Source organism: Kogia breviceps, chromosome 4 (genome assembly GCF_026419965.1).
Source record: "Kogia breviceps isolate mKogBre1 chromosome 4, mKogBre1 haplotype 1, whole genome shotgun sequence".
Lineage (NCBI taxonomy): Eukaryota > Metazoa > Chordata > Mammalia > Artiodactyla > Physeteridae > Kogia > Kogia breviceps.
The window spans coordinates 137050646-137075366 of NC_081313.1; the positions used below are offsets into that span (position 1 = coordinate 137050646).

Here is a 24721-nt window from a genome sequence, read left to right on the forward strand (position 1 = left end):
TGTGATGAATTGGGCGATTGGGATTGACATGTATACACTGATGTGTATAAAATTGATGACTAATGAGAACCTGCTGTATAAAAAAATACAATTCAAAAAAATTTTTTTAAAAAAGAACTCTTCTCAAAGCCTCTTTGCCAGAAGAACCAATAGAATAGGAAAGTCAATGGAGGAGATTAATTTGCACTTAAAATTATTTTTTCACTCCCATGTTTCATTTTCTAAAAGGAATATTTTCAGAGACTTGAAGTAGAAGGAAGTTTAGATATCATTTAGTACAGTCTCCTCATTTTATAGATGAGGATGTAGGTGGAGATGTATTGTTTATGTTTCATTCTGATCTTAGTTTTCTTTTTTGCTCTAAAGTTTCAGTTGTTCAGTTCTTGTATTTTGTAACTCTTCTTGAAAAGAGTTGTTGCCCCAGTAACTCCTTGATACACAATGACTGACCCGGGTTTTTCTAACAGAAAGGTATTTTCTTTCTTCAAGGGATGAAGTTCGAACCCATCAGGATTATTTCTATTTGAGGAATGAACTAATCAACTTCCCTCAATTAATCCACTACATTTTCCTATTTCTTTGACCTTTCTTGTGTCACTCTTCCTGATATAGAAGAAGAAATAGCCTTATTCCTATAAAGGCAAACTTTTCATGTGTGTTCTTTTTCCCCCTTTTGTTTCATAAAATTTTTTAAAACAGTAATCCATGTTACTTGGATGCAAAATAGAAAGTAGCTAAGATGCCAACAGCAATTGCTATCTCAGCGATAATTGTCTAGAAAATATAAGATATAAATCACATTAGCTATAGAAAGTATAATGTAGTCATTAAACTAATCAAGGATGCACAAAACCTGTATGAAGAAAAATGTTAAACTCTGTCGTGGAACACAAGAAAACCTGATGTACTATGTTCATGGATTGAATGACTTAATATTTATTAAGATATCATTTCTTCCTTAATCAGATCATTCAAGCTTATTCAATAAAACTCTAACAGATTCTTTTTTTCCTCCAATTTTATTGGGATATAAATAACAGATAGTATTGTATTAGTTTTTTTTTGTGTGTGTGTGTGTATTAGTTTTAAATGTACAACATGATGATTAGATATTTGTATATATCATGAAATGATTAGCACAATAAGTTTAGTTAATATGCATCGCCTTACATTGTTAGAATTTATTTCTTGTGATGAGAACTCTTAAGATTTACTCTTTTAGCAACTTTCAGCTATACAATATTGTTAAATTTTGTCACCATGTTGTACATTACATCCTCAGAACTGATTTATCTTTTGTGTGTGTGTGTGTGTGGTACGCGGGCCCCTCGCCGTTGTGGCCTCTCCCGTTGCGGAGCACAGGCTCTGGACACGCAGGCTCAGCGGTCATGGCTCATGGGCACAACCGCTCCTCGGCATGTGGGATCTTCCCAGACCGGGGCACGAACCCGTGTCCCCTGCATCGGCAGGCGGACTCTCAACCACTGCGCCACCAGGGAAGCCCAGAACTGATTTATCTTATACCTGGAAGTTTGGACTTCTGACCACATTTTACCCCTTTTGCCCACCTCCCATCTTAACAGGATCTTTTTAAGTACTCAACCATTGAATCTAGAATTTTCATGGAAGTATAAAATATAAAATAGTTTAAAAAAAGCTTTTAATAAGACCAAAGGAAGTGGGAGAGTTTAGAGTCACCCTTCTTAATATTAAGTTCTGATACAAAGCTGATATAATAAAGAATGTTCAACACCACCAACAACAAGAACAAGAAACCCCAGTGCATCAGAGTAAACAGCATAGAACACAAACACATTCACACATATTTACCTACTTGTCTAATATTCTACATAGCTTATAATAGAGATGGCATCACCAATCATTGAAGAAAGAATGGACATTTAGCAGAGAGTAGTGAGAAAACTAGCTTACTATATAGACAAAATAATGTTGAATCCCTACGTCATACCATATATATGGTGAACTCCAGAGGAATTAAAGACCAATTTCAAACGTAAAACTATACACTTAATAGAAAAAAATATAGGCAGGTATTATAGTAATTTTAGAGTGGAAAAAGAACTCTTAAATAAGACCTTCAAGGTAGAAGCCATGAGGATAAAGCTTGATGGATTTTAATATATCATTATTAAGGTTCTCATTTCAATGACATATTCAACTGACAAAGTTGTCAGAGGGATGATGGAGCAGAAGGAATCACTTGTAATGTTCAGAGATGACAATACACACACACACACACACACACACACACACACTGAGAGAGAGAAAGGAAACAATTAGAAAAATGGGCAAAGATAAGAGAAGTCAGCACACTGAAGGGGAAACAGAAACAGTTACAGTAAGTGAAGGGATGATTAAACTCACTAGTAATCAAAGAAATCCAAAGGGAACAAAGTAGCACTTTACATCTATCAGCATGGCAAAAATTATAGAAGGATCGTATTGTTAGCATGGATGTGGGGAAACAAAATTCACATGCACATCCGGTAGGCATAAAACTGTGCAGTTGTGCTGGAGAGAGATTTGGCAGCATGTGTTGAAATTAAGTGTGCGACTAGCCTATAATTTAACAATCCCTTGTCTGGATACCAACCCCTAAAAAACTCTTTCTCAGGTCCATGTCAGGACATGTATGAGGTTCATTGAAATGTTTTTAGTGTTAGCCAGGAGTTGGAGGTAAACTAGGTGTTCATCATTAAGAGAAGGGATGACTATAATAGGGGATATGCCTACAATGGTATATTATGCAGCAGTTAGAAACTATAAGATAAATGTACATATGGTAACACAGAGCTCAAGAATACAGGGTTGAGTAAACAAGGAAGCAGAATGAGATCTATAACAAAACATTTTGTGAGTTTGAAAAAAAGTATACAAAGCAATACTATGTATCTTTCAAGGATACTTATATATCCAATGACACACAATACATTAAAGAAAAATTGGGGTAGATGTGGAGATATAAGGGAAAATATGAGAAGGCTTAACAGACTTGAGATGATATTGTGCCTTAAACTGTACAATGAACTCAACTCTTCACCTGTGAAAAATTATACATATTCACTCACACAGAGAAGTACCTATTGAGCACCTGTTGGAAGAGAAAAAAGTATCACCCAAACCTCACCACATAGAAATAACCATTTTTGCCATTTTGTATACCTGTGCTCTTTTCTCCACCTCCTTCTCCTATTTCTGAATCCTTGACTAACAAAAATTATACTTTTCTGTTGAAACACACTTTTCCTTTTGAAAGATATCATTCCCAATCCTACAAAATTGGCTTTTTTCCCTTCCTAAAAATGACCCATTCTCTTGACCACCATCATCTGCCTTTCTATTTCTCTTGACAAGACAACATCTTCAAATAACTTACTTTCACATTCACTTCTCAGTTTAGAATGGTTGTCATTTCTTCCAAGTTCTATTAAAGCTGTTTTCTCAGAGGTTGCCATTGGTTTCTTAGTTTTAATCAAGTGGTATTTTCTCTGTTTAAATAAATAAGCATTTATTGCATATATACCTTGATATATAGCATGATGCCAGGATCTAGGTGTTGGGGCTACAGGAAGATTTTAGTACAGTCCCTGTGTTCTGGGAGATCACACTCTGTTTGGAAAGTAGATGTGGAAATGGATAATCTTATGTGATGTTCTAATTACAGAGATCACATGTGCCCAGGTTGCTACTGGAGCTCAAGTGGGAACTTTGGACTCAGGAAGACTTTTTGGAGAAGATTCAGTCTGAGTGTTAAAGGGTGAACCAGTTAAATAACATTAAGGAATTCTAGACAAGTAGCTCTCTAACCTAGCTGTGCATTTGGCTTAAAAAAATACCAGTGCCTAGGCACCGCCCCCCCCCCCCCGAAGACCAATGAAATCACAATGTCTGATGTAGAACCTGGGCATGTATTTTAAATTCCTCCTGTGATTTGAAGGTGCAGCCAGATCTGAGAACCACAGATCTAGGCTGATAGACGAACATGAGCAAGGCTAAGGGTGTAGAGAGGTAGGCCACGGGACTAGTGTCAGAGCCTCCAATCCTGGACTGGCTCTCTTCAAAGAATGTTTTTAACCCCTCCTTGTTGCTGTTTCCACACCACTGCGGTGGTATTAGGGTACATGACATTACGTTGCAGTGAAACAATTTAGTGGTTTAGAACAATGCAGTCTTGTTTCTGCTTGCTTCCATGGAGGGTCATCGGGAGAGGGGTTCCTGCTTGATGTGATTGTCACCCTGGGACTCAGGCTTGTGGAGCTTTCACTGTTTGGAGCCAGTTGCCCTGTCAGGGGAGGGAAAGTAGTGAATTGTACACCAGTTCTTATAGGCTTCCACCTGCAGGTGAACCAAGACACTCCTGCCCACACGCACTGGCCAAATGAAGTCTGGTGGTAGAATCTGACACCATGAGGTGGGGCATGCTCCTTCACCGTGTGCCTGAAGTTAGCTGAAATATTTGTAAAAACAACTACCTCTAAGCTCTATGGAATCAAATGGAGCTCAGTTGCCACAGGCAGCCAGCTATATGCATCTGTGATTCCACAATACAGTGTAACCTGGAAGTAGTGATTTCACTACATTTGGACCAACTAGGAAATCCCTGGGGGATTTCCATTTCTCCTTTTCTATTTGTGGAGTTCTCCCTTGCAAGAATGAGTTCTAAGGCCTATTGACTCGGGCCAGTTTCCTCCTATCTTTGTTTCCATTGCTTGTAAGTTGAAACAATATTTCCTAATTCTTTATGATTTCAAACAACTTACCCATAAGTAGTCTCATTTCATCCCCAAATCAACTTTATGGTGAATGGACTATTCAATCTTATTTTATAGATGAAGAAATTGAGGTTCAGAGAGGTGAGACAAGGTCTCACAGAGATTTTTGAAATGTTTGTATCTCCTGACAGCCACCATGGTCTTCTTTCTACTTTGTATTAGTTTCTGTCTTTCATGACTCAAAATATTCATTCATTCATTCATTCATTCATTGACTCAACAAGAACGTGTTATCTACTGGAAACAATGGGCCAGCTGGAGGGGGTGCATATACAGGTCTCTTGTCTTGGAGGAGTGTTCTGTTAGAGCAGTTGCTGTTCGCTGCTCAACTAACAGCCTTTCTTTTTCCTAATAGAACTCTACTACTTTTTCAGGAAATGAGCATACAGCGTCCCTTGATCTCAGAGACCCCAAGTCCCTACCCCAGGCTCAGGGGATGTCCCTGATTCGTCTAAACTAGTCATAGACATCTCATAGGTTGGATTTGAGAACTGGCTGGTAGCCTTGTTCTGGATAATAAGTTATAAGAGGAAGACTGCTTAGAAGGTCTTCCTTTCCCCAATGAAATTCACGGAACAATGATGTGAGAACTTTTGACTCTCATTTCCCCTTCCCAAAGATGAACCTGACGTTCAGAAGTACGTCAACCCTACCGTGACTATGCTGTGACAAATGAATAAGAGAGAACAGAAAGAAAAGAGCCTGGGTCCTTGATAATTTTGAATCTGTGGGTTGCCTACATCCAGATGTCTTGTTATGAGAGGAAAAAACAAACCCTTTATGTTTAGGCTTCTGTGAATTGGATTCTCTGTTGCTCACATTTGAATGAATTCCTAAGTGATTCAACTGTCTATTTTGGTGACAAACATACAAATTCTTATTTGTGTTAGAGTTCTTAGTCATTGCTGCTTCACCCCAACCAGTTCTGAGGGGCTGTACCCCATTCATAGCCCTCATCGCTCAAATTGCAAATGGAATGATTGTATTCTGCACAGTGGGGTCTTTCTTCTCATGATCCTAGGGTGCCAACCACAGACCTGCCAGTGAACTACAACCTAAGGCCTGACATGGGAAATGAGAAATGGAGGAACTTGAGTTCTCTTTCAGGGCTGTGGAATTTATAATGGAGAGAATGAGTCAACCAACTCAGAGAGCTGAATTGAGGGTCGCAGAGAGCGCTTGGGTCTGGGGTGTGTGATGTGGACCAGGAACAAGCTGAAGTCATGAGGAAACTGGTCATGGGGAGAGGTTCACTGTTGAGCAGAAAGAGACACCTGAGAGAAGAGCAGAGCAAGTGATGCCTTGGAGGTTCCTGATGGGGTAGGCATTCCAGACCATGAGTGCCCTTGTCAGGAGTCCCCTCTTCCCTGGGGTAATATGAGTGACCCTCTGTCCTTGTCCTCAAAGAAGCTCTAGCTAATATACTAGACAACAAAAGCTATATTGTGAGTTAAATTTTTAACATTTCCTACCTCTCTTTCCTTGCATAAATAGTGTAAAAGATAATACTTCTTTACAGGTTTGTGGTTGGGAATATATGTGAACAACGCAGTACTTAGCACATAGCTGCAGTTTAGTGAATGTTAATTCCTTTCCATTTTCCTAATAACTAGGGCTGTATGGAGGTAGAATGGACTACTTGGAAGAAAGTATGCAAGCAGACGCTTGACCCCATGTATCAGGCTTTGAAAGGATGGTAAATTAGTGATCTTTCCCTTGCCTTTCTTTTCCAAGATTCAAGTTTTAACAATGTAATAAACAACTGAAAAGCTCAAATTCTTCAGTTAGTCTGAAATGCCTTGCGCCTATCACCACTGAAATGTATAGGCTCCTCCCCCTGCCTGAAATTCTTTCTACCCCGCCCCAATCCTCTCCAATGTCCTCTAGGTCTAGACTTAGAAAGTGTCCTTGGCTCTTTTCTTCCACCTTTAACACTAGGAATCTTTTCCTAACACTCCCATAGTGTTCCATCCTCTCCCTGTCTCATCTTATCAAAATGTGCTTTATTGTCTGTTAACTTGCTTGTCTCTCACTAGGAAACACTAGCCTGTGAGCTTATTGAGGACAAGAATGGCTGGTATAACATTGCAGCCTGGCACATTGCAAGAACTCAAGATATCATTCAGAGGCTGACAGTATTTTATTGTTAAGACCAGATAGTAAACATTTTGGCTGTGTGGACCATACAGTATCTGCTGCATTTGCTCAACCCTGCCATTGCAGTGTGAAAGCAGCCATAGACAAGAGGTAAACAAATGGGCATGGCTGTGTTGCCATAAAACTTTATTTATAAAAATGGATAATGGGCCATAGTTTGCTGATCCCTGCAATAATGATGAAGAAATGAAGAAATAAAAATGAATGAGTGGGATTATATTTAACCAGAGAGGAATTACTGGCTACCACAAAGAGCCCTTTATCAGAAAACTTGGATTCTATTTTCTTTCTATTACTTAAAAGACTTTTATCCTCTGTGGCCTTATCTTTAGAATGGGACCTGATAAGAGCAGCGCCTCTGCCTAAAGATGAACCTATCAGGTCCTTAAGGGTAAAATCTATGTCTTATTTGTCTTTACTCCCAGAGCCCAGAGCCTAGAAGAGTTTCCACACACCTAGGGTATAATAGGTGTCAGATACTAGCTGGGGTGAAGTATGTGTTTGGTGAGGCACGTAGTTGGACTAGATAATAGTGTAAACTCTTAAGACTGGGAAAACTTTAGTCATCCAGCCAAATTACCACTATGTAGAGGTAGACTTGGGGTCTTTTGATTCCAAATGACAAAAGACTCAACACAAATTGCTGAAGCCCTGAAGGGAATTTACTGGCACACTGATGTGCCTTGATTCAGGGCCTCAAACCATGGTTTCTCTATGTCTCCACTTGCTTTGTGCCTGATTGGTTCTCTTATCAGGCAGCCTTCACCCATTGGCTGTACGATGACTAACATTGGCTTCAGGCTCATGTCCTCACAGTTCAAAGACCAGCGGCAAAGAGGGAGAGTCCCTGTTTCTCAAAAGCTCTAGTAAATGTGACAAGACTGTGTATCCTTGGCTTTGTTTGGGTCACCTGTCCATCCTTGAGCCAATCACCACAAATAAAATCAATGCCAACTGCACTTTGTTGACTGAGAAAGAGGGGGAACAGGTTCTCCAGAGGCAGACTCCATACATCGAAAAAGAAGGTGGCAAACACATGGAGTATCTAGGACTGCTATCGCCCCTCTCCGAAGAAGAGTATGCTTTAATACAATGAGACAAATGAACCATCCAATATTAGGATATTTGTGAATTTCCTGAAGCGTGTCCACTGATCCCATTTTAGGAAGAGAAGACAACGAAGCTTAGTCTCTTTTTTCCAGTGTGTGACCCCTTCCAGATACCAAATTACTATTAGCATTTTCATTTCTAAAATAAAGGTATATGTACTTCTTTAATAATAAACTTCATGTATTTTAGAACAGCCTTAGATTTATAGAAAAATTGTGATGATAATACAGAGAGTTCCCATATAACCAATACTTAGTTTTCCCTATTGTTAACATCTTCCATTAGTGTGGTGTATTTTTTACAATTAGTGAATGAACATTGATACTTATTATTAACCAAAGTCCAAAAGTTTCCTTAGTTTTTACCTAATGGCCTTTTTGTCTTCCAGGATCCCATTCAGGATACCACATTGCATTTAGTTATCATGTCTCCATAGGCTCCTCTTAGCTGTAAGTTTTTCAGACCTTTCTTATTTTTGATGACCTTGAAGTTTTGAGAAACACTTGCCAGATACTTTGTAGAATGCCCCTCAGTTGGGCTGTGTCTGATGTTTTTCTCATAACTAGACTTAGGCTCTGGGTTCTTGGGAGGAGACTGCAGAGGTAAAGTGCCATTTACCTCACATCTTGCATACTATCAATATGACTTGTCTCTGTTGATGCTGATCTTGATTGCCTGCCTGAGGCAGTGTTTGTCAGTGTTCTCCACTGTAAAGTTAGTCTTTTTTACTCCCTCTCCACACTGTATTTTTTTGGTAGAAAATCACTGTGTCCAGCCCACACATGAGGAAGGGAGTTTTGCTTCACCTCCTTGAGGAGGGAGTATCTACATAAATTACTTGGAATTCTTCTGTGAAGAAGATTTGTCTCTTCTCCCCCACATATGTATTGATTCAATTATTATACCAGTATGGACTCATAGATATCTTATCTACTTTGGGTTATAATCTAGTACTACTTTATTTATTTTGTTGTTAAGTTTGTTCTAGCTCCGGTCTTTAGGAACTCTTTCAGTTGTCTCCTTTGTCCCTTTAACAGCTTTAAATTGTAATTCTTCCTGCCGCCCACCCCCAGCATTTCCCTACTTCCTAGCACTGCAAGATGCTCCAGACAGATCTTAAATATTTCCTGCCTCAGTCCTAGAATCAGCCATTTTCCCAAGGAGCTGTAGTTCCTTTTGTTGGAGAGTAGTGTTGGAAACTAAGATCTGAGTGCTAGGTATTCTCAATATGTGCATTTAAAAAAATAAATGTATTGTAAATAACAAATAAATTCTTTTAAATTATTTAAAATAATCTAGTTATTTTTAAAAGCTTCATACTAAAAAATAGTGAATTCCTTTCCTACTCCTTTCCATAAAATTTGAACTCCTTGGGTTTTTCTTCAGTTTTTTACATCCATTTTACTAATAATGGGCTTCTGCTGGTATTGTTTGATCAGTTTGGACATTCAGTATTGACCTCCTGTAATGGCAAATAGGGTTTGACTCTAGTGCCAACACCCTACTTTCTGTCTGCCCATCTTCCCAAGGAAGTCATATTACAATTTTGTGTTAAACCAGTAGCCAGAGTTTCTATTATTATGATATAACCATCATTTTCCCCTGTGAGTTTTGATAGCATTCCTGCATTATTTTCTAGCTTGGCTATTTAGAAGACCAATGCAATTCTGATCCTAAATACTTTCAATGCAATATGTTTTTGTTTGTTTTCCCTCTGGAGCTTTTTTTTTTTTGTGTGTGTGTGTGTGTGTGGTACACGGGCCTCTCACTTTTGCGGCCTCCCCCATTGCGGAGCGCAGGCTCCGGACGCACAGGCCCAGCGGCCATGGCCCACGGGCCCAGCCGCTCTGTGGCACGTGGGATCCTCCCGGACCGAGACACGAACCCGTATCCCCTGCATCGTCAGGCTGACTCTCAACCACTGCGCCACCAGGAAAGCCCCCCTCTGGAGCTTTTTAATATCTTCTCCTTATGTCTAATATTCTTATATTTCATGATAATATACTATTTTTGTGGGGATCTTTTTATTCGTGAAGTTTAGCCTTTGATTGGCCCTCCCAATCTGGAGACTCATGTTTTCTAGTTATGAGAATTTAGAAAAATATTTCTTTAATAATTTCCTCTTCTCAATTTTCTGTTTTAATATTCTGAAACACCCCTAGCTATTAGACTTCATAGATAGGTTATATTTTCTAGAAAATTTCCTTAACTTTATTTTTCAAATCTTCCATAAAATTTGGGGGTAAGTATAATCTTTTACATTTCTAGGAGCTCTTTCTTTTTTCTCTGATTTTTCTTTTTTATAGTTTCTCTGTTTCTTTTTTTCTTGGAAGACACTAGTTTTGGGTTTTTTTGTTTGTTTTTTATTTGTTTGCTTGTTTTATTCTGCTCTCTCTGTTGTCTTTACATCTTTTTCGTACAGAAGACTTTCCTGAAATGTCTGGAGATTCTTGGTTGTCTATTCATATCTTAAAGTGACACCCTAAAAACTGATTAGCAGTGCTGCATGCATGCCTGAGACTCATGCACTGGTGACTTTATTGAAGGGGGATTGGGTGATATTGTTGGGGGGCACCCAGATATCAGTATCTTTGAGTGTTTTATTTGGGCCATCAGTTTAGTGAGAGATTAAATCACCCAGTTTCCTGGGAATAGGGTAGGAAAAGGATTCACAGTTTAGTGAACATACAGTGAAAAGACTTTCTTTGAATCCCTCTATTTTCATCCCTTCCCCCTGTTTTCTGGGTTCTCTGATTCCAGAGCCTCACCCAAGATTTGTATTTTCACTAATCCTTCAGTGTGAGAAATTTGAAGGTTTAAGGTTCATTTGGCTGGTGACAATCAAATGAAATTAAAAAAAAAATCTAGAACATCTGTGCATCCTTAAATTCCCTCTCTGGGGCTAGGTAGGAGTTGGCCACTGGTATGCTTGGTCTCATGGTGCAATGCCATAAGAGTCACAGATCAAAGGAGGGTGTAGTGATTAAGACCATGGACTTTGGGATCAATCAGAAAGTCTTGGCTTAAGTTCTGTTTCTACAATATTTTTGCTGTGAATGTCATTTGCTTAGCTCCCTTAAGCTTCAGTTTCCTCATCTGTTAAAATAGAAAAAAAATTTTCTATTTCTTAGGGTTGTGAGAATTCAGTAATACAGCTATATCATGTAGCAGAGTGCCTGGCATATAATTAAGCATTCAATAACTAATGATGATGAGATAAATCTGTTTTAGAAAACACATCTGGTTGGTGAGCATTGTTTTGATTCCTCCTCTAAATGATTCTGTGGTTCTGGATATATTGTTGAATCCATAGAGTGCAGAAGGGCCATAAATATCATCTAGTTCAAGCCCTGAAATCTAGTTCATGAATTGTCTTGTGTGCTCCTCCCCATTAAGTGGTTTCACTAACAAGTGGTAGAATTGGGCCCAGACCTTGAGCTTGTTTGTTACCTGAGCCTGTCTGGTAACTATCACCATATGCTTCCTCTAGGGAACCTCTTTCCTTGCCCAGTAAACTCTAATGGTGTTTTTTGCTTATGTGATAGTTGATGGCAGCCCTGCTTTTATTTCTCTATTATCAAGGAGTACAGGGGCTGGGTGAGGGAGAACCCGGAATGGGAGCAGAGCCAAATTCCCATCTAACTTGCCTTTGGCTCACATGAGGAGTCTGTGTGTAAACCACTGCCAGAGGGGAGAGTTAATTGCATTTTATTGTAAGCTGCATGATAGCCAGGAGGACCATGGCTGATGCACAGTTTACTAGTGCACATACACACAAGCATAGATGCTCATGTACGTGTAGGAAATCCCCCTATATGAGTGAACAACGGAGTACATGCACGCCCACACCATCCCTCCACATGTTTGCACACACACTAATGGCCCGGAGAAAAGTGCTCAGCACATTTTATCATACATCCCAGATTGAGGAAGGCCATTCAGGAGGGGGAAAGGGAAGATTATGAGGCAAAAAGAGAAATGAAACCTAAAGGTCCCGCCCTGTCAGCATTAACCAGAATATAAGAAATGGAATTTGGACAGACAGACAGACTCCTGGGGCCTGACAACAACCAAAATGTCCAAAGGGCCTCTGATTCTCTGGCTGATGATTGCGCTCGGGCGGCTTTATCTGAGTAAGTGTTCTCAGACCTTCCATCCAGGAATCCCTGGAGGCTTGGCACCTCCTGGATTTCCATGGCTGATCTATAAAGGTGAAGCCCATTTCACTCCTGCATCCACTCAGCTTCTCTTGTTTGGAAGGTCTCTCCCTTTCTGTGTGACACAGGTTTTATCTTGAGACTGGTTTGGGAGTTTTAGGGTAGGGGTATTTATGTTCATACCAGGAATGGTAATTTAAGAAGAGACACAGAGATAAGGGGTCAGATAACATGAGGAAAAGAAATGTCCTTTGCAGGTTTTCCTAGCACAGTCAGAGCCAGGGGAATTTGTTCTGCTAAGAGCCCTTATTATAATCCTTATTTTTCTCTTTATTTTTAGGAGTTTTTGTTTGCTTCTTGGGTTGTTTTATTTTGCTGGGGGTCAGGCATCCAGGTGAGGTTTACCTTTTCTGCATACTGTTTCCAGGTTTCGGATGATGCAAATGTACACACACTAGGTGTGGACCAGTATAGACCTTCACATGCTGCTATACAGGTGGAATGCTCTGGGCTGAGCTGAAGTTGCATCTTGGTCATTAACTTTTGACACTGGCGACTATGGCCCTTTCATGGAAGAAATGAGGGACCTGGAAAAGACCAGTTTTAACAATCCTTGACTCTAGAACTAGACGATATCTAATGTCCCTTGCAGTTTTAACAGTTCATAGTTTCTGCACATGAATCTTTCAAATGTGCTGCGTGAGAAAACACCTATATTCCACGAAAAACAAGCCTTTGTCATACTGTTCTTTGTGCCTTTCTTTCTTCTAGAACTCCATACATCCTCAGGTCTCCACCTAAGTCAAGCTTTTCCTGACTACCCATTAGCCTCCAAACTGGTTTAAGTGTTTCTGCTGTGAGTTCCTGTCCTCCCTGGAGTCCCACCATTAGAGAACTTGTCACCCTGTAGTAGTTGCTCATTTAATTGTCTCTCTCCCCAGATACCCTGTGGGAGTTAGTGGAATGAAAGCAGTTCCTGTCCCTTTCTTTATCATTGTTTTTGCCTGGTCTTTACCTTGTCCTGGGACCTGGAGGTGTGGAGGGTTTGGTGATGCTGAAAGTTGCTCTGGCCACCTTTGCGGCTACTGGCTGGACACTGACTGAGTGGGCTTTTCCAACCCTACTTGAAGAAGGTGGCACCTGGTGGATGATCTGTTTGTTTTTCATTTGTGCCTTTTCTAAACTGACCATTTTAGAAGGCAGTGACTGCTCAGACTCATTGGTGATCAGAACTGAATGTGCTCTTAAAAGATGCCAGATCAAACCCTTCACTCTGTAGATGATGAAATTGAGACCCAGACTGGGGAAAGGCCTTGTTTAAGGTCACCAGCTAGAGAAGGAACCAAGCTGGCACCAGAACCTAGGTTATACCCACCATCCTGGGTAATTCCCCAAAAGAGAAATTGATTTAATAGCAATGATTCCTTTGCTTCAGATAATTTTGCAGCTGGAAAGAAACAGTTTCTTATCCTATCTCTAAAATCAGAAATGCTTGGTTATTTGTGCTAATAATTTATTAATTTCATGTGGCATTTAATACTCCATCTCTTGTGAACTTGAGAACTATTTCTGAGGTGAACATTATCTTCCCCCTTTGCCTTATGAGAATAATGAGGTCAGGATTAGTGTGGCTTTCCTCCAAAGAGCACAAAAGCAGTAACTGGCAGAATGAGGTTCTCAGTGTAAGCCTGATGGGTGTTTTTCTGCCACACCTGCTTCCGCTTCCCCTTTTTTTTTTTTTTTTTTTTTTTTTTAAAGGGTACGCGAGCCTCTCACTGCTGTGGCCTCTCCCGTTGCGGAGCACAGGCTCCGGACGCGCAGGCTCAGCGGCCATGGCTCACGGGCCCAGCCGCTCCGCGGCATGTGGGATCTTCCCGGACCGGGCCACGAACCCGTGTCCCCTGCATCGGCAGGCAGATTCTTAACCAGTGTGCCACCAGGGAAGCCCAGACAATCTTTTTTTTTTTTGAGGTACGCGGGCCTCTTACTGTTGTGGCCTCTCCCGTTGCGGAGCACAGGCTCCGGATGCGCAGGCTCAGCGGCCACGGCTCACCGGCCCAGCCGCTCCGCGGCATGTGGGATCTTCTCGGACCGGGGCACGAACCCGTGTTCCCTGCATCGGCAGGCGGACTCTCCACCACTGCGCCACCAGGGAAGCCCTAACATTAATTTTTAATCCAATGATTAATACAGAGACAACTGGTGGAACAATTAAAATGTTATAAAGTTAAATCCCTTTTGACTACTGCCCTCAACCCCAGTCCCTTTCCCCTGATCATGGAGCTGCTGACACAATGAGTTGGGTGTATATTCCACCAGCCACTTTTCTCTACGTTTACTTTCATATGTCTGTGCCCACAAAAACTCTAAACTGGTTTATTTAATTTTTAAAATGGTTTTGTATTTTATATGTCATTTTGAAATTTCTCCTTTTCATATGTTGATAAGGCTTGGAGTTTTCATGCCAATGGATATAAATCGTCTAATTCTATTAATCCTGTACATTGCGGTTCCACGGAAGGACTGTGCCATAGGTTAGCCACTCCACATATACACACTGTTTATTTCATTCACACACATATGACACTGCAATAAACATTTGCAAATAGGCTTCCTTGTGCACCTGTGCTTTTCTAGAGCAAATAACAAACCATGAAATTGCCCAGGCTTAGCTAGGTCACTTGCATGTTGAGTATTAACCGAAACTGCCAAATTTCCCCAGAGTGTGGCTGTACCAATTCACACCCCATTTCACTCCAGTTTACTCCAGTAGGCTAAGTCATTTCCCAGCTCCCAGTCTAGCCAACACTTCATATCATCAGCATTCTAATTTTTTGCCAGTCTAATAGTTGAAATTTATTGATCACTCATATTTCCTTATCTATGAATTGTCTGTTTTGTCCTTTGCCAGTTTTTCTTTTTTTTTTTTTAACGTTTTTATTGGAGTATACTTGCTTTATAATGGTGTGTTAGTTTCTGCTTTGTAACAAAGTGAATCAGTAATACATATACATATATCCCCATATCTCTTTCCTCTTGCGTCTCCCTCCCTCTCACCCTCCCTATCCCACCCCTCTAGCTGGTCACAGAGCACCAAGCTGAACTCCCTGTGCTATGCGGCTGCTTCCCACTAGCTATCTATTTTACAGTTGGTAGTGTATATATAAGTCCATGCCACTCTCTCTCTTTGTCCCAGCTTACCCTTCCCCCTCCCCATGTCAAGTCCATTCTCTAGTAGGTCTGCATCTTTATTCCTGTCTTGCCCCTAGGTTCTTCATGACCATTTCTTTTTTCTTTTTTTTTTTAGATTCCATGTATATGTGTTAGCATACGGTATTTGTTTTTCTCCTTCTGACTTACTTCACTCTGTATGCAGACTCTAGGTCCATCCACCTCACTAAAAATAACTCAATTTCGTTTCTTTTAATGGCTGAGTAATATTCCATTGTATATATGTGCCACATCTTCTTTATCCATTCATCTGTCGATGGACACTTAGGTTGCTTCCATGTCCTCTCTATTGCAAATAGAGCTGCAATGAACATTGTGGTACATGACTCTTTTGAATTATGGTTTTCCCAGGATATATGCCCAGTAGTGGGATTGCTGGGTCGTATGGTAGTTCTATTTGTAGTTTTTTCAGGAACCTCCATACTGTTCTCCATAGTGGCTGTATCAATTTACATTCCCACCAACAGTGTATGAAGGTTCCCTTTTCTCCACACCCTCCCCAGCGTTTATTGTTTGTAATGATGGCCATTCTGACCGGTGTGAGATGATATCTTATTGTAGTTTTGATTTGCATTTCTCTAATGATTAATGATGTTGAGCATTCTTTCATGTGTTTGTTGCCTTTACCAGTTTTTTCTATTGAGTCTTTCCTTATTGAGTAGTAGGATGCCTCTTTCTATACTGTGATACTTGGGATAATAAACTGTTGGATCTCCAGTAGAAATACTTCTGTCCCACATTTTTTATTAATTTACCAAATATTCATAGGGACAAGCTCATATTTTAGAAGTCATTGGTGTTTGGTGCATGTGTTCTGCATCGCTATCACAGCTGAGGTTGAAGACAATTATTTTTTTCCCTGGCTTCATGGGGTGCAAAATGGGCTTCCACAGCATATACAATCTGTGAAACATCTCCATTGTGGCAAAGTAAAGAGACGATGAGTTTAGGGAAGGCTCCAGGCTGGTCTGAATTGGAATGACCTTTCATCATGAGAGCAAACTTTGCAAAACCCAGCAAGTACATCATTTGGCTTACTACCTGGGCAACTACTAGGGCTCATTCTCACCTTCTTCCAGAGAAGGATAGCTGGAAGTTGCTGACACCTAGGGTCAGGGAGGAATACGGTGCTACCGGCCATGTCTTACACAACTTAGCTAACGGGGTTAACAGAGTTAGTGAACGGAGAGTCTTACAGAAGCGTACCTTGAAGAAAACAATGAGCAAAGAGATATGGGGACATATGTATATGTATAGCTGATTCACTTGTTATGAAGCAGAAACTAACACGCCATTATAAAGCAATTATACTCCAATAAAGATGTTTTAAAAAATTAGAAAAAAAAAAGGATCTAGGTACTCAAGGAGGAGCAGGATGTCATCCTGACACTGTGGAGCTATAGCCTGCCTGGCTCTCCTCTCAACAGCATGGTTTGATTGAGAACAATCACTGATGCTCAATTAAATCAGAGGGCTTAACATTTGCAGCAGTGAAAAACTTTCACGGATTCTCTTCTCTCTTAGAAGAGGCTGTCGAGTGGTCCTCAAACAGAGTGGGTAGTCAGTGACATCAGAACGACCTGGAGACCTTGGTTATGTACATTTCCATGGGCCTTGGCCTCTAAGATTCTGACTCAGGGTTGGGCAAGAAAATAGGTATTTTTAGCAAGCTCCCCAGGCCATGCTGATGAGCAGCTGAAGTTGGGAAACACAGATACCTCATTTTAAAAATGGTGCCATGTTCTATTTCAGATAGCTAACATGGTCAGCCTAATCGCCAGCATCTTTATGTCACAGCTGCCCTTCCAAAGAATTCCTATGATTCCTTTCCAGTTCTAACATTAAAAAAAAAAATCCACAAACTCCACCTAAGTTCACATTCTCTAACAACAAATGGTCCAGAGCAATTAATTTCTATGTCCAGTACTAAAAGGAGACAAGGACAATAGGATATAGTTCAACAGCCTGTCTCCCTGCCATCACAACACTCTGGGGTGGAAGACAGACAGAGACCCATTTGAGGCATTCAAGACAGTAGTAGGTGATCACTGCCTATTAAGATACACTGGGTAGAGTGCTGTTTTGGACCTGTTTATATGAGTTAGAGGAATTGGATTAAAGGGTCAGGATTTTCCATGGAGAATTTATTGTTTTATGGAATGGTACTCAAGGTCAGAGTTTTTTTAATCAGCAAATCTGCTATGGAGATGTGTTCAGAGACTCAGGCGGTCAGCTGTTTCCACTTGAGGGATGGAGGGGTGTGGAGTTAGGAGCTTAGCAGCAGCGAAGGGCAGGCCAGAATTTGGGCTAAAGAAACATATACACTACGACTCTCTTCATCTTCCTGGAAGCATCTATCTGCACAATCCCTGTAGAGCATATTTGAGAGATTTCAGTACCTCACAACCTGGTTTTCTCATCTTTCCTCACAGCTCCAGCTGCATCAGAGATTGTCGTGAGAGCGTTTTGGGGTCAGTCGGTGACTTTGCCCTGTACATACTCATCCTGGTCTCCTAACAGCAACAGCATGTGCTGGGGCAAAGGCCAGTGTCCCCACTCCAAATGCAATGACGAGCTTCTCTACACCGATGGGACAAGGGTGGTCTCGAGGAAGCTGCCAAACTACCAACTTCTGGGGAATATCCAGAGAGGGGATGTCTCCTTGACCATCTTTAACACCAAAGAAGATAACAGTGGTGTGTACTGCTGCCGCATAGAGGTGCCTGGCTGGTTCAACGATGTGAAGAAGAACATCCGCCTGGAGCTGAGGAGAGGTGAGCACACAGGGGCTGTGTCTGTGGTTGGAGAGGTTCACGAGTCATGGGTCATAGAGTCAGTGGGTGGCGGTGGAGAGGCTGAAGCTGCTTAAGCAAAGAGTGGGCAGATTAAATCTGAGACACGTTGATGACTAGAGGAGCCACAGTCTGGAGCAGATGCCTGTGGGAGGCAAAATTCCCACAGAAATGAGTGAGGGGTAGAGGGTGGGGGGTAGGGAAGGGAACCAGTGAAATTCAGGGTCACTCTGAAGAGGGTAGCTGCTTCTTCTCTAGGGAATTGCAGAAATTTGGGCCCGGTGCTTTCAGATCTCCCAGTTATTATGTGAAGTAGATTGATTTTTGCATGTTGGCAAAGATTTCAAAATTTAAAAGAATATTGGATGAATGAGATAAAATGTGTTGTTCATGGATCAGCTTCAGCCCATAAGCCCAACTTCCAGCAGAGGGGAAAGGGCAGGGGATTTGGAGATAGTCATAGCAGTTTTCGGGTGATCTTTCCTTCTGTTACTATCAGTTGCTTTTGATGAAATTTGAAATATGGTGGAACTCATAAAGATTTGAGCTGCATGGAGTGCAGCCTATGGTTGAATTATGTGAACAATAACCACTGTTCCTGCTGGTCTGGAATGGAGCCTCTCAAATTCAGCTCTGTGTTCAGCCTGCACTGAGGACTGAGGATTCTTGGACTCTGTTCCTAACTGGACTAGCATCTCGGAAGGCAGGTTCTGGCTAGCCATGCAAGTAATAAGCTTCTCCGATGACTCTCATGTGCTCTAAAATTTGAGAACAACTGATGCGGATGCTTCTAATTAGAGAACTTTCACAAGCATATATGAAAGTATATTTTTAATATACTAAATATATATATTTAGTATATTTTTCTCTCAAAGCAACTTTGTAAGATAGAGGTATCATTAGGATTTGTTGAAGTTAGAGGATGCCAATCCAAGTCTTTGCTTTTCAAGGCTGATATAACCAGCTCTTATTCTATAAAATATTGGTTGACATCAGTACTCTATGAGGACATTTCTAAGTTCACTTGAAGCTAATGATGTCTTTCTGGTCCGTTAGAGTTAGTGGAAATTTGGCATATTTAAGAGAGGGTGGTATCTGTAGAATAACTGTTGCTAATGAACTCAGATTCAGATGTTTAGGGGGTGAGTGGTTTTGGCATGAACCAATCTTTAATATCTGAAAGAGACTACATTTTCACCCTATGTTACACTCTTTGGACTCGCTCTTTTTAGATTTTAATTTTTATTGTAGCAAGAACACCTGGCATGAGTTCTACCCTCTTCATGAATTTTCAAGTGTGCAATATACTATTGTTAACTATGGGTACAATGTGTGCAGCAAATTTCTAGAGCTTATTCATCTTGCTTGACTGAAATATGATGTTTGGGCTCACTTTTGGTGGGATCATTCATTTACTCATTCATGCCATGTTTTTGGAACACCTACTATGTACCAGACACTGTCATAGATATTAGATTTGTAGCAGAGAAAAAATAAATACCAGCCATTCCCTCGTGGAGCTTACAGTGTACTAGGAGAAACAGACATTCCATAATAATCGACAAATAAATGTGTAGTTAGGAAATGCAACAAATGCTATGAAGGTCAAGTATGAGTGTGCAAAAAACATTGTTATTGTCGAATGCGGATGATCTCCTTTCAGAAGCATCCTTTTAGCTGAGACATGAGGGTTAAGGAGGAGTCCATCTAAGGAAGAGAGAGTCTAGGAAGCAGTAGGTACAAAGTCCCTCAGATGGAAGGTCACTAATACAGTGGAAGAACTGAAGAAAGGCCAGTGGGCTGGGGAAAAGTGAGGAGAATAGAGTGGAGGCCCGAGATGGGAAAGAAAGAGCAGATCAGGTGGGGCCCTGAGGGTGAGGTTGGGGGTTGGGTCTTCATCTTAAGGGCAAGGAGAACCCAGTAAAAAAGTTTAGGTAGGGGACTGACATAATTAGATTTGTCATTTTCAAAGGTTACGCTGGCCAGTGTGTGAAGAACAGGTTGAAAAGGCCAGGACTAGAGTTAAGAAACCCAGTTTTCATGGGCATTTTAGTGGTCCAGGCTCGTGGGCTGGGTGAGGCAGCAGAAAGGCAGAGAAATGGACAGATGCCGGCTACATCTGTAGTGTTTCCCTCTTCCTCCGTCTCCACTTGACACCAGATGTATCTTCTATTGGGTACAGGTCCCACGACCACGCGCTCAACAACCACCCATCGCCCAACCACCGCCGCTGCCATGACGACAACCACAGCTGTGCTTCCAACAGCCTCAGTCGTGGCTACACCTGACCTGCCAGCCACACCACCGCTTCAGATGAGAACCACTGCTGCACTCACCACCACAGCAGCCACATGCCCTCTGACAACATGGGACTCCCTTCGTGAAGAAGACACGATACTTCTGACCCTTGAGCCTTCCACAGAAGGACCCATTCTCACTGCAGGTGCCTGGTTCAATGGGCCATTCTTTCCCTTCTTTTGGTCAGATGCACCTTGGATCCCTTGGAAGAGGGTTCTCCTGCTGAATGGGGCAGCCCAGCAACTTGCTCTTAGGTCTATGTGTGTGTGTGTCTGTGTATGAGTTTGCCAGGGCTGTCATAACAAATTCCACAGACTGGGTGGCTTCAACAACAAAAGTTTACTTTTGCACAATTCCGGAGGCTAGAAGTCTGAGATCAAGGTGTCAGCAGGGTTGGTGTCTTCCGAGGCCTTTCTGCTTGACTTCTAGACGGCCGTCCTCTCCCTGTGTCCTCACATGGTCTTCCTCCTTTGTGTGTTTGTGTTCTAATCTCCTCTCTTTGTAAGAACACCAGTGATATTTGATCAGGGCCCAACCATATAACATCATTTTTAACTTAATTACCTCTTTAAAGGCACTATCTCCAAATACAGTCACATTCCAAGCTACTTGGGGTTAGGGCTTCAAAGTATGAATTTTCGGGTAGGGCTGAGGCAGGGGTGGGAGGGGACCACACAATTCATCCCATAACTGTATATGTGTGTATAGTTTCATTAAATTATTCCTTTCATTGTTTTATGATTTCCTTTTTTGTTGCTTTTTTTTTCCCTTTGTGCTTTTGAAAAGTCAGCATTTTTGGTTCCCCAGGTGACCTCCCAGGAGTCTTGGGGACACTTAGTAAAGAAACAGGAAATGTCAACCTGGGTCAGACACCAGTTCCATCCTGCCGGGGCTTAAGTCCCTACTCAGGCATTAGAGATTGGTTGAGGAAAGTCCTCCAGATGCCTTAAAATATCCCTTAATGAACTGGTTCTACCTTTTCTTTCTTTCTTCCTTTCTTCCTTCCTTCCTTTCTTTCTTTCTTTCTCTCTTTCTCTTTCTCTCTCTCTCTAGCTCCCTCCCTCCTTTCCTTCCTTCCTTCATCCTGAATCCTTCTTGATCCTACATCTTGGAACTCTCACTGAATTACTAGCTCCATTAATTATGGGGGCTTATCAAAGCTTCCACCATGTTTCAACCTCTGATTCTGAGGTAAGAATATTAGAAAAGAATCATGAGATAACTTGAAAGCTTAGGCATTTCAGCTGCCTCAATAAGGCCTGGATTAATTTAAACAACTTTACAGTATCGAATTGGCTAATTCCTTTATACTCTGTGCAGTCACCTAAAGTCCATGAACCCTAAGCCAATTTTTATATGTATTTTTTTATTCCTTTGGTCTTTAAAATAATCATCTTAGAATACTACATTTGCAGTGTTTCCCCTAGATTCTAAAAATTACTTACAATCCTTGGAATAAAAACTGAAATAAACATAGAAAAGTACAAAGACAACTATAAAAATAGCCCCAAATCTCACCACTCAGCACAAACACCTATTTTTAGCTGCCTTTTATCAAACTTTTTTTCTCTTCCAGAATCAGAAACTGTCCTCCCTAGGACCTCTCAGAGAAGCACTGAGGCGACTTCTGCAGACACTGCCTTGCTCACATCCAAAGGTATGTGTCCGGGGTTCTCTCTTTTTCTTTCCTCACTGCTTAGACTGAGGGAAACACTGAATAGAGTGTCACCAAGTCAGATGACTAGAGATGACTCTTGGGTCCTGTGTGCCATGAAGTCCACCTGGGACAAATTGGTATCAATACCGCATTTGTGGCTCATTCCTCCCTATGGATTTGAGAGCGTGAGAGAGACCCATTGACCTTGATTTGTTTGTGCAGTTCTCCACGGTAGCACATCTCTAGAATATCTGCCTTTCCACTCTAGGCTGTGTGGCGCTCGGCTATCTCATCCCCCAATTCCAAGAAAACCGGACTTCTGTGTTGAAACCCCAGAGGGTGTACTCACTTAACTCCTTGGCTTTTTATAGTGGAGGGAGAGTTCTTTCATTCATTTGTCCTTTCATCCAGCCAGCCAGACTTCTTTAGGTATTTACTAGTGTCCAGGGGCAGAGAACACCCTGAAAATAATTCACAGCCTTGCAGGTGCTAGAGGGGCCTGCCTGGGCTTGGTTATCAGTTGTACTACTTGCCCCTGGAGGTCTCTGCCCTCCATTGTGTAACTTCATGCATACAAAATTTGGATGAGTGCCTGGCACGTTAGTAAGTGTGCAAAAGGTAGCTGCTACCTTAGTGGAGTTTATAATCAAGCAGAGGAAAACAGACATCTATGAGGTAAATAAATCAATGCTTATGATAGTAGAGTATAGGGGGGCAGAAAAATAGAGTGGTTCATGTGTGCGTTCTGGTGTCACACTGCCTGGGTACAAATTGTGCCTCTTCTCTGCTGTGTGACTTTGGGAAAGTTCCTTAATCTCTCTGGGTCTTGGCTTCCTAACTGGTCAAATGGGAATAATGAAGCACTTACCCTGTGTCTCTTTCTGAGGATTAAGTGAGAGAATGCAGGTAGATGACTTAGAACAGCGTCTGGCATGTACTAAATGCTCAGTAAACATTAGCACTTTTTTAAAATGACAGAAGTCAGTTTAGGGGAAGAGTACCCCCCCACCCCCTCACCTTCCCACAAAATAGGAAGACAGGCATCTACCTAAGTTTGTTTTCTCTTTTCCTTTGTATATTTTCCAGGATCTGAAAGGTGGGTTCTCCAGTCAACACCCCAGGAATTGATGCGGGAAGCGAGTGACTCGGTGATTTTTCAGCCAAGAGGTAGGGGGATTGTGCTCCTGTGAGTGGTTTGCCTTTGGACTTGGGAACAATCTATCATCTGACTGCTTGTCTTGGAATTCTGCTCTTTTGATTGCACTGTGGTCACATCCTACATCCTCCCGCCAGCTGGGATGAAAGTGACACGGGCTAAAAACATCAGTGTTGGCTCCATCCCTTCTCTGCCTCATTTCTGAAAACGCTCTGTTGGGATCTGAAGCTAGGAATGCTAGTAGGAAAAGCAACCATTCATCTTTCAAAACGTTACTAATTTATTTTAAATTATGCAAATATACACCAGTGTATTTTTGTTAGGGATACAGGTTTTTTAAGCTATTTATTTATTTATTTTTATTTATTTATTTGGTTGCTCTGGGTCTTAGGTGCAGCGGGTATACTCCTTAGTTGCAGCTCACTGGCTCCTTAGTTGCGGCATGCATGTAGGATCTAGTTCCCTGACCAGGGATGGAACCCGGGCTCTCTGCATTGAGACGGTGGAGTCTTAACCACTGTGCCACCAGGGAAGTCCCTAGGGATACATTTTTTAAAAGTAGAAATAACTTTCTCTTTGACTCCCTGTCTTTAATCCCAGTTCCTCCCCTGAGTTAATCACTGATATTAGTTGAAGATGATCATTCTTCAGATCTTTTTCTAATCCCTTATGCATGGGTATAGATATAGAAATATGCAGTTGTGTTTTGTGTGTGAATTTTTAAAAAAATGCTATCATATTGTGTGCAGCCTTCTGAATTTTTATTCACCTAACATTATACATTGGACCACTTTCTTTCTTGGTCCATGTAGATCTCCATCACTGTGTTAAATTGCTGCATAGTATTTTTTACTATGGTTACTTATAGTATCCATTCCCCATTGAGAGGCACTCAGGTTGTTCCAAAGCGTCACATCATAAATATTCTGCAGTGAGGATCCTTATAGGTGTCTCCTTAGTGTTCATGCAAGTGTTTCTTTAGCTAGGGTGGTGACCAAGAAGGAGAAATGCTAGGTTCAAAGAAATGTGTGCTTTTATTTTTTTATAAATTTTTTTATATTTTATTTTTGGCTACGTTGGGTCTTCATTGCTGCAAACGAGCTTTCTCTACTTGCGGTGAGCAGGGGCTACTCTTTGTAGCGGTGCGCAGGCTTCTCATTGCGGTGGCTTCTCTGGTTGCAGAGCATGGGCTCTAGGCACGCGGGCTTCAGTAGTTGTGGCTCACGGGCTCTAGAGTGCAGGCTCAGTAGTTGTGGCGCATGGGCTTATTTGCTCCGCGGCATGTGGGATCTTCCCAGACCAGGGCTCGAACCTGTGTCCCTTGTATTGGCAGGAGGATTCTTAACCAGTGCGCCACCAGAGAAGTCTGA

The 24721-nt window shown here is 41.5% G+C and overlaps 1 protein-coding gene across 4 annotated transcripts in view; it reads left to right on the forward strand.

The window, feature by feature from the left end:
• Nucleotides 1-24721, forward strand: part of LOC131756124 (T-cell immunoglobulin and mucin domain-containing protein 4) — a 104816-nt gene that overhangs the window by 51657 nt on the left and 28438 nt on the right. The window contains exons 1-5 of one of the 4 annotated variants that reach the window (XM_067032009.1): nucleotides 7800-7835; nucleotides 17887-18222; nucleotides 20423-20683; nucleotides 22115-22195; nucleotides 23282-23362. In XM_067032009.1, coding sequence (XP_066888110.1) covers nucleotides 17976-18222; nucleotides 20423-20683; nucleotides 22115-22195; nucleotides 23282-23362 — 670 coding nt within the window. In that variant the 5' untranslated portion in view covers nucleotides 7800-7835; nucleotides 17887-17975. Of the gene's footprint in view, nucleotides 1-7799; nucleotides 7836-12064; nucleotides 12194-17880; nucleotides 18223-20422; nucleotides 20684-22114; nucleotides 22196-23281; nucleotides 23363-24721 lie in introns of those variants that run through there. The other 3 variants (XM_059062951.2, XM_067032008.1, XR_010840292.1) reach the window with 3 other exon arrangements.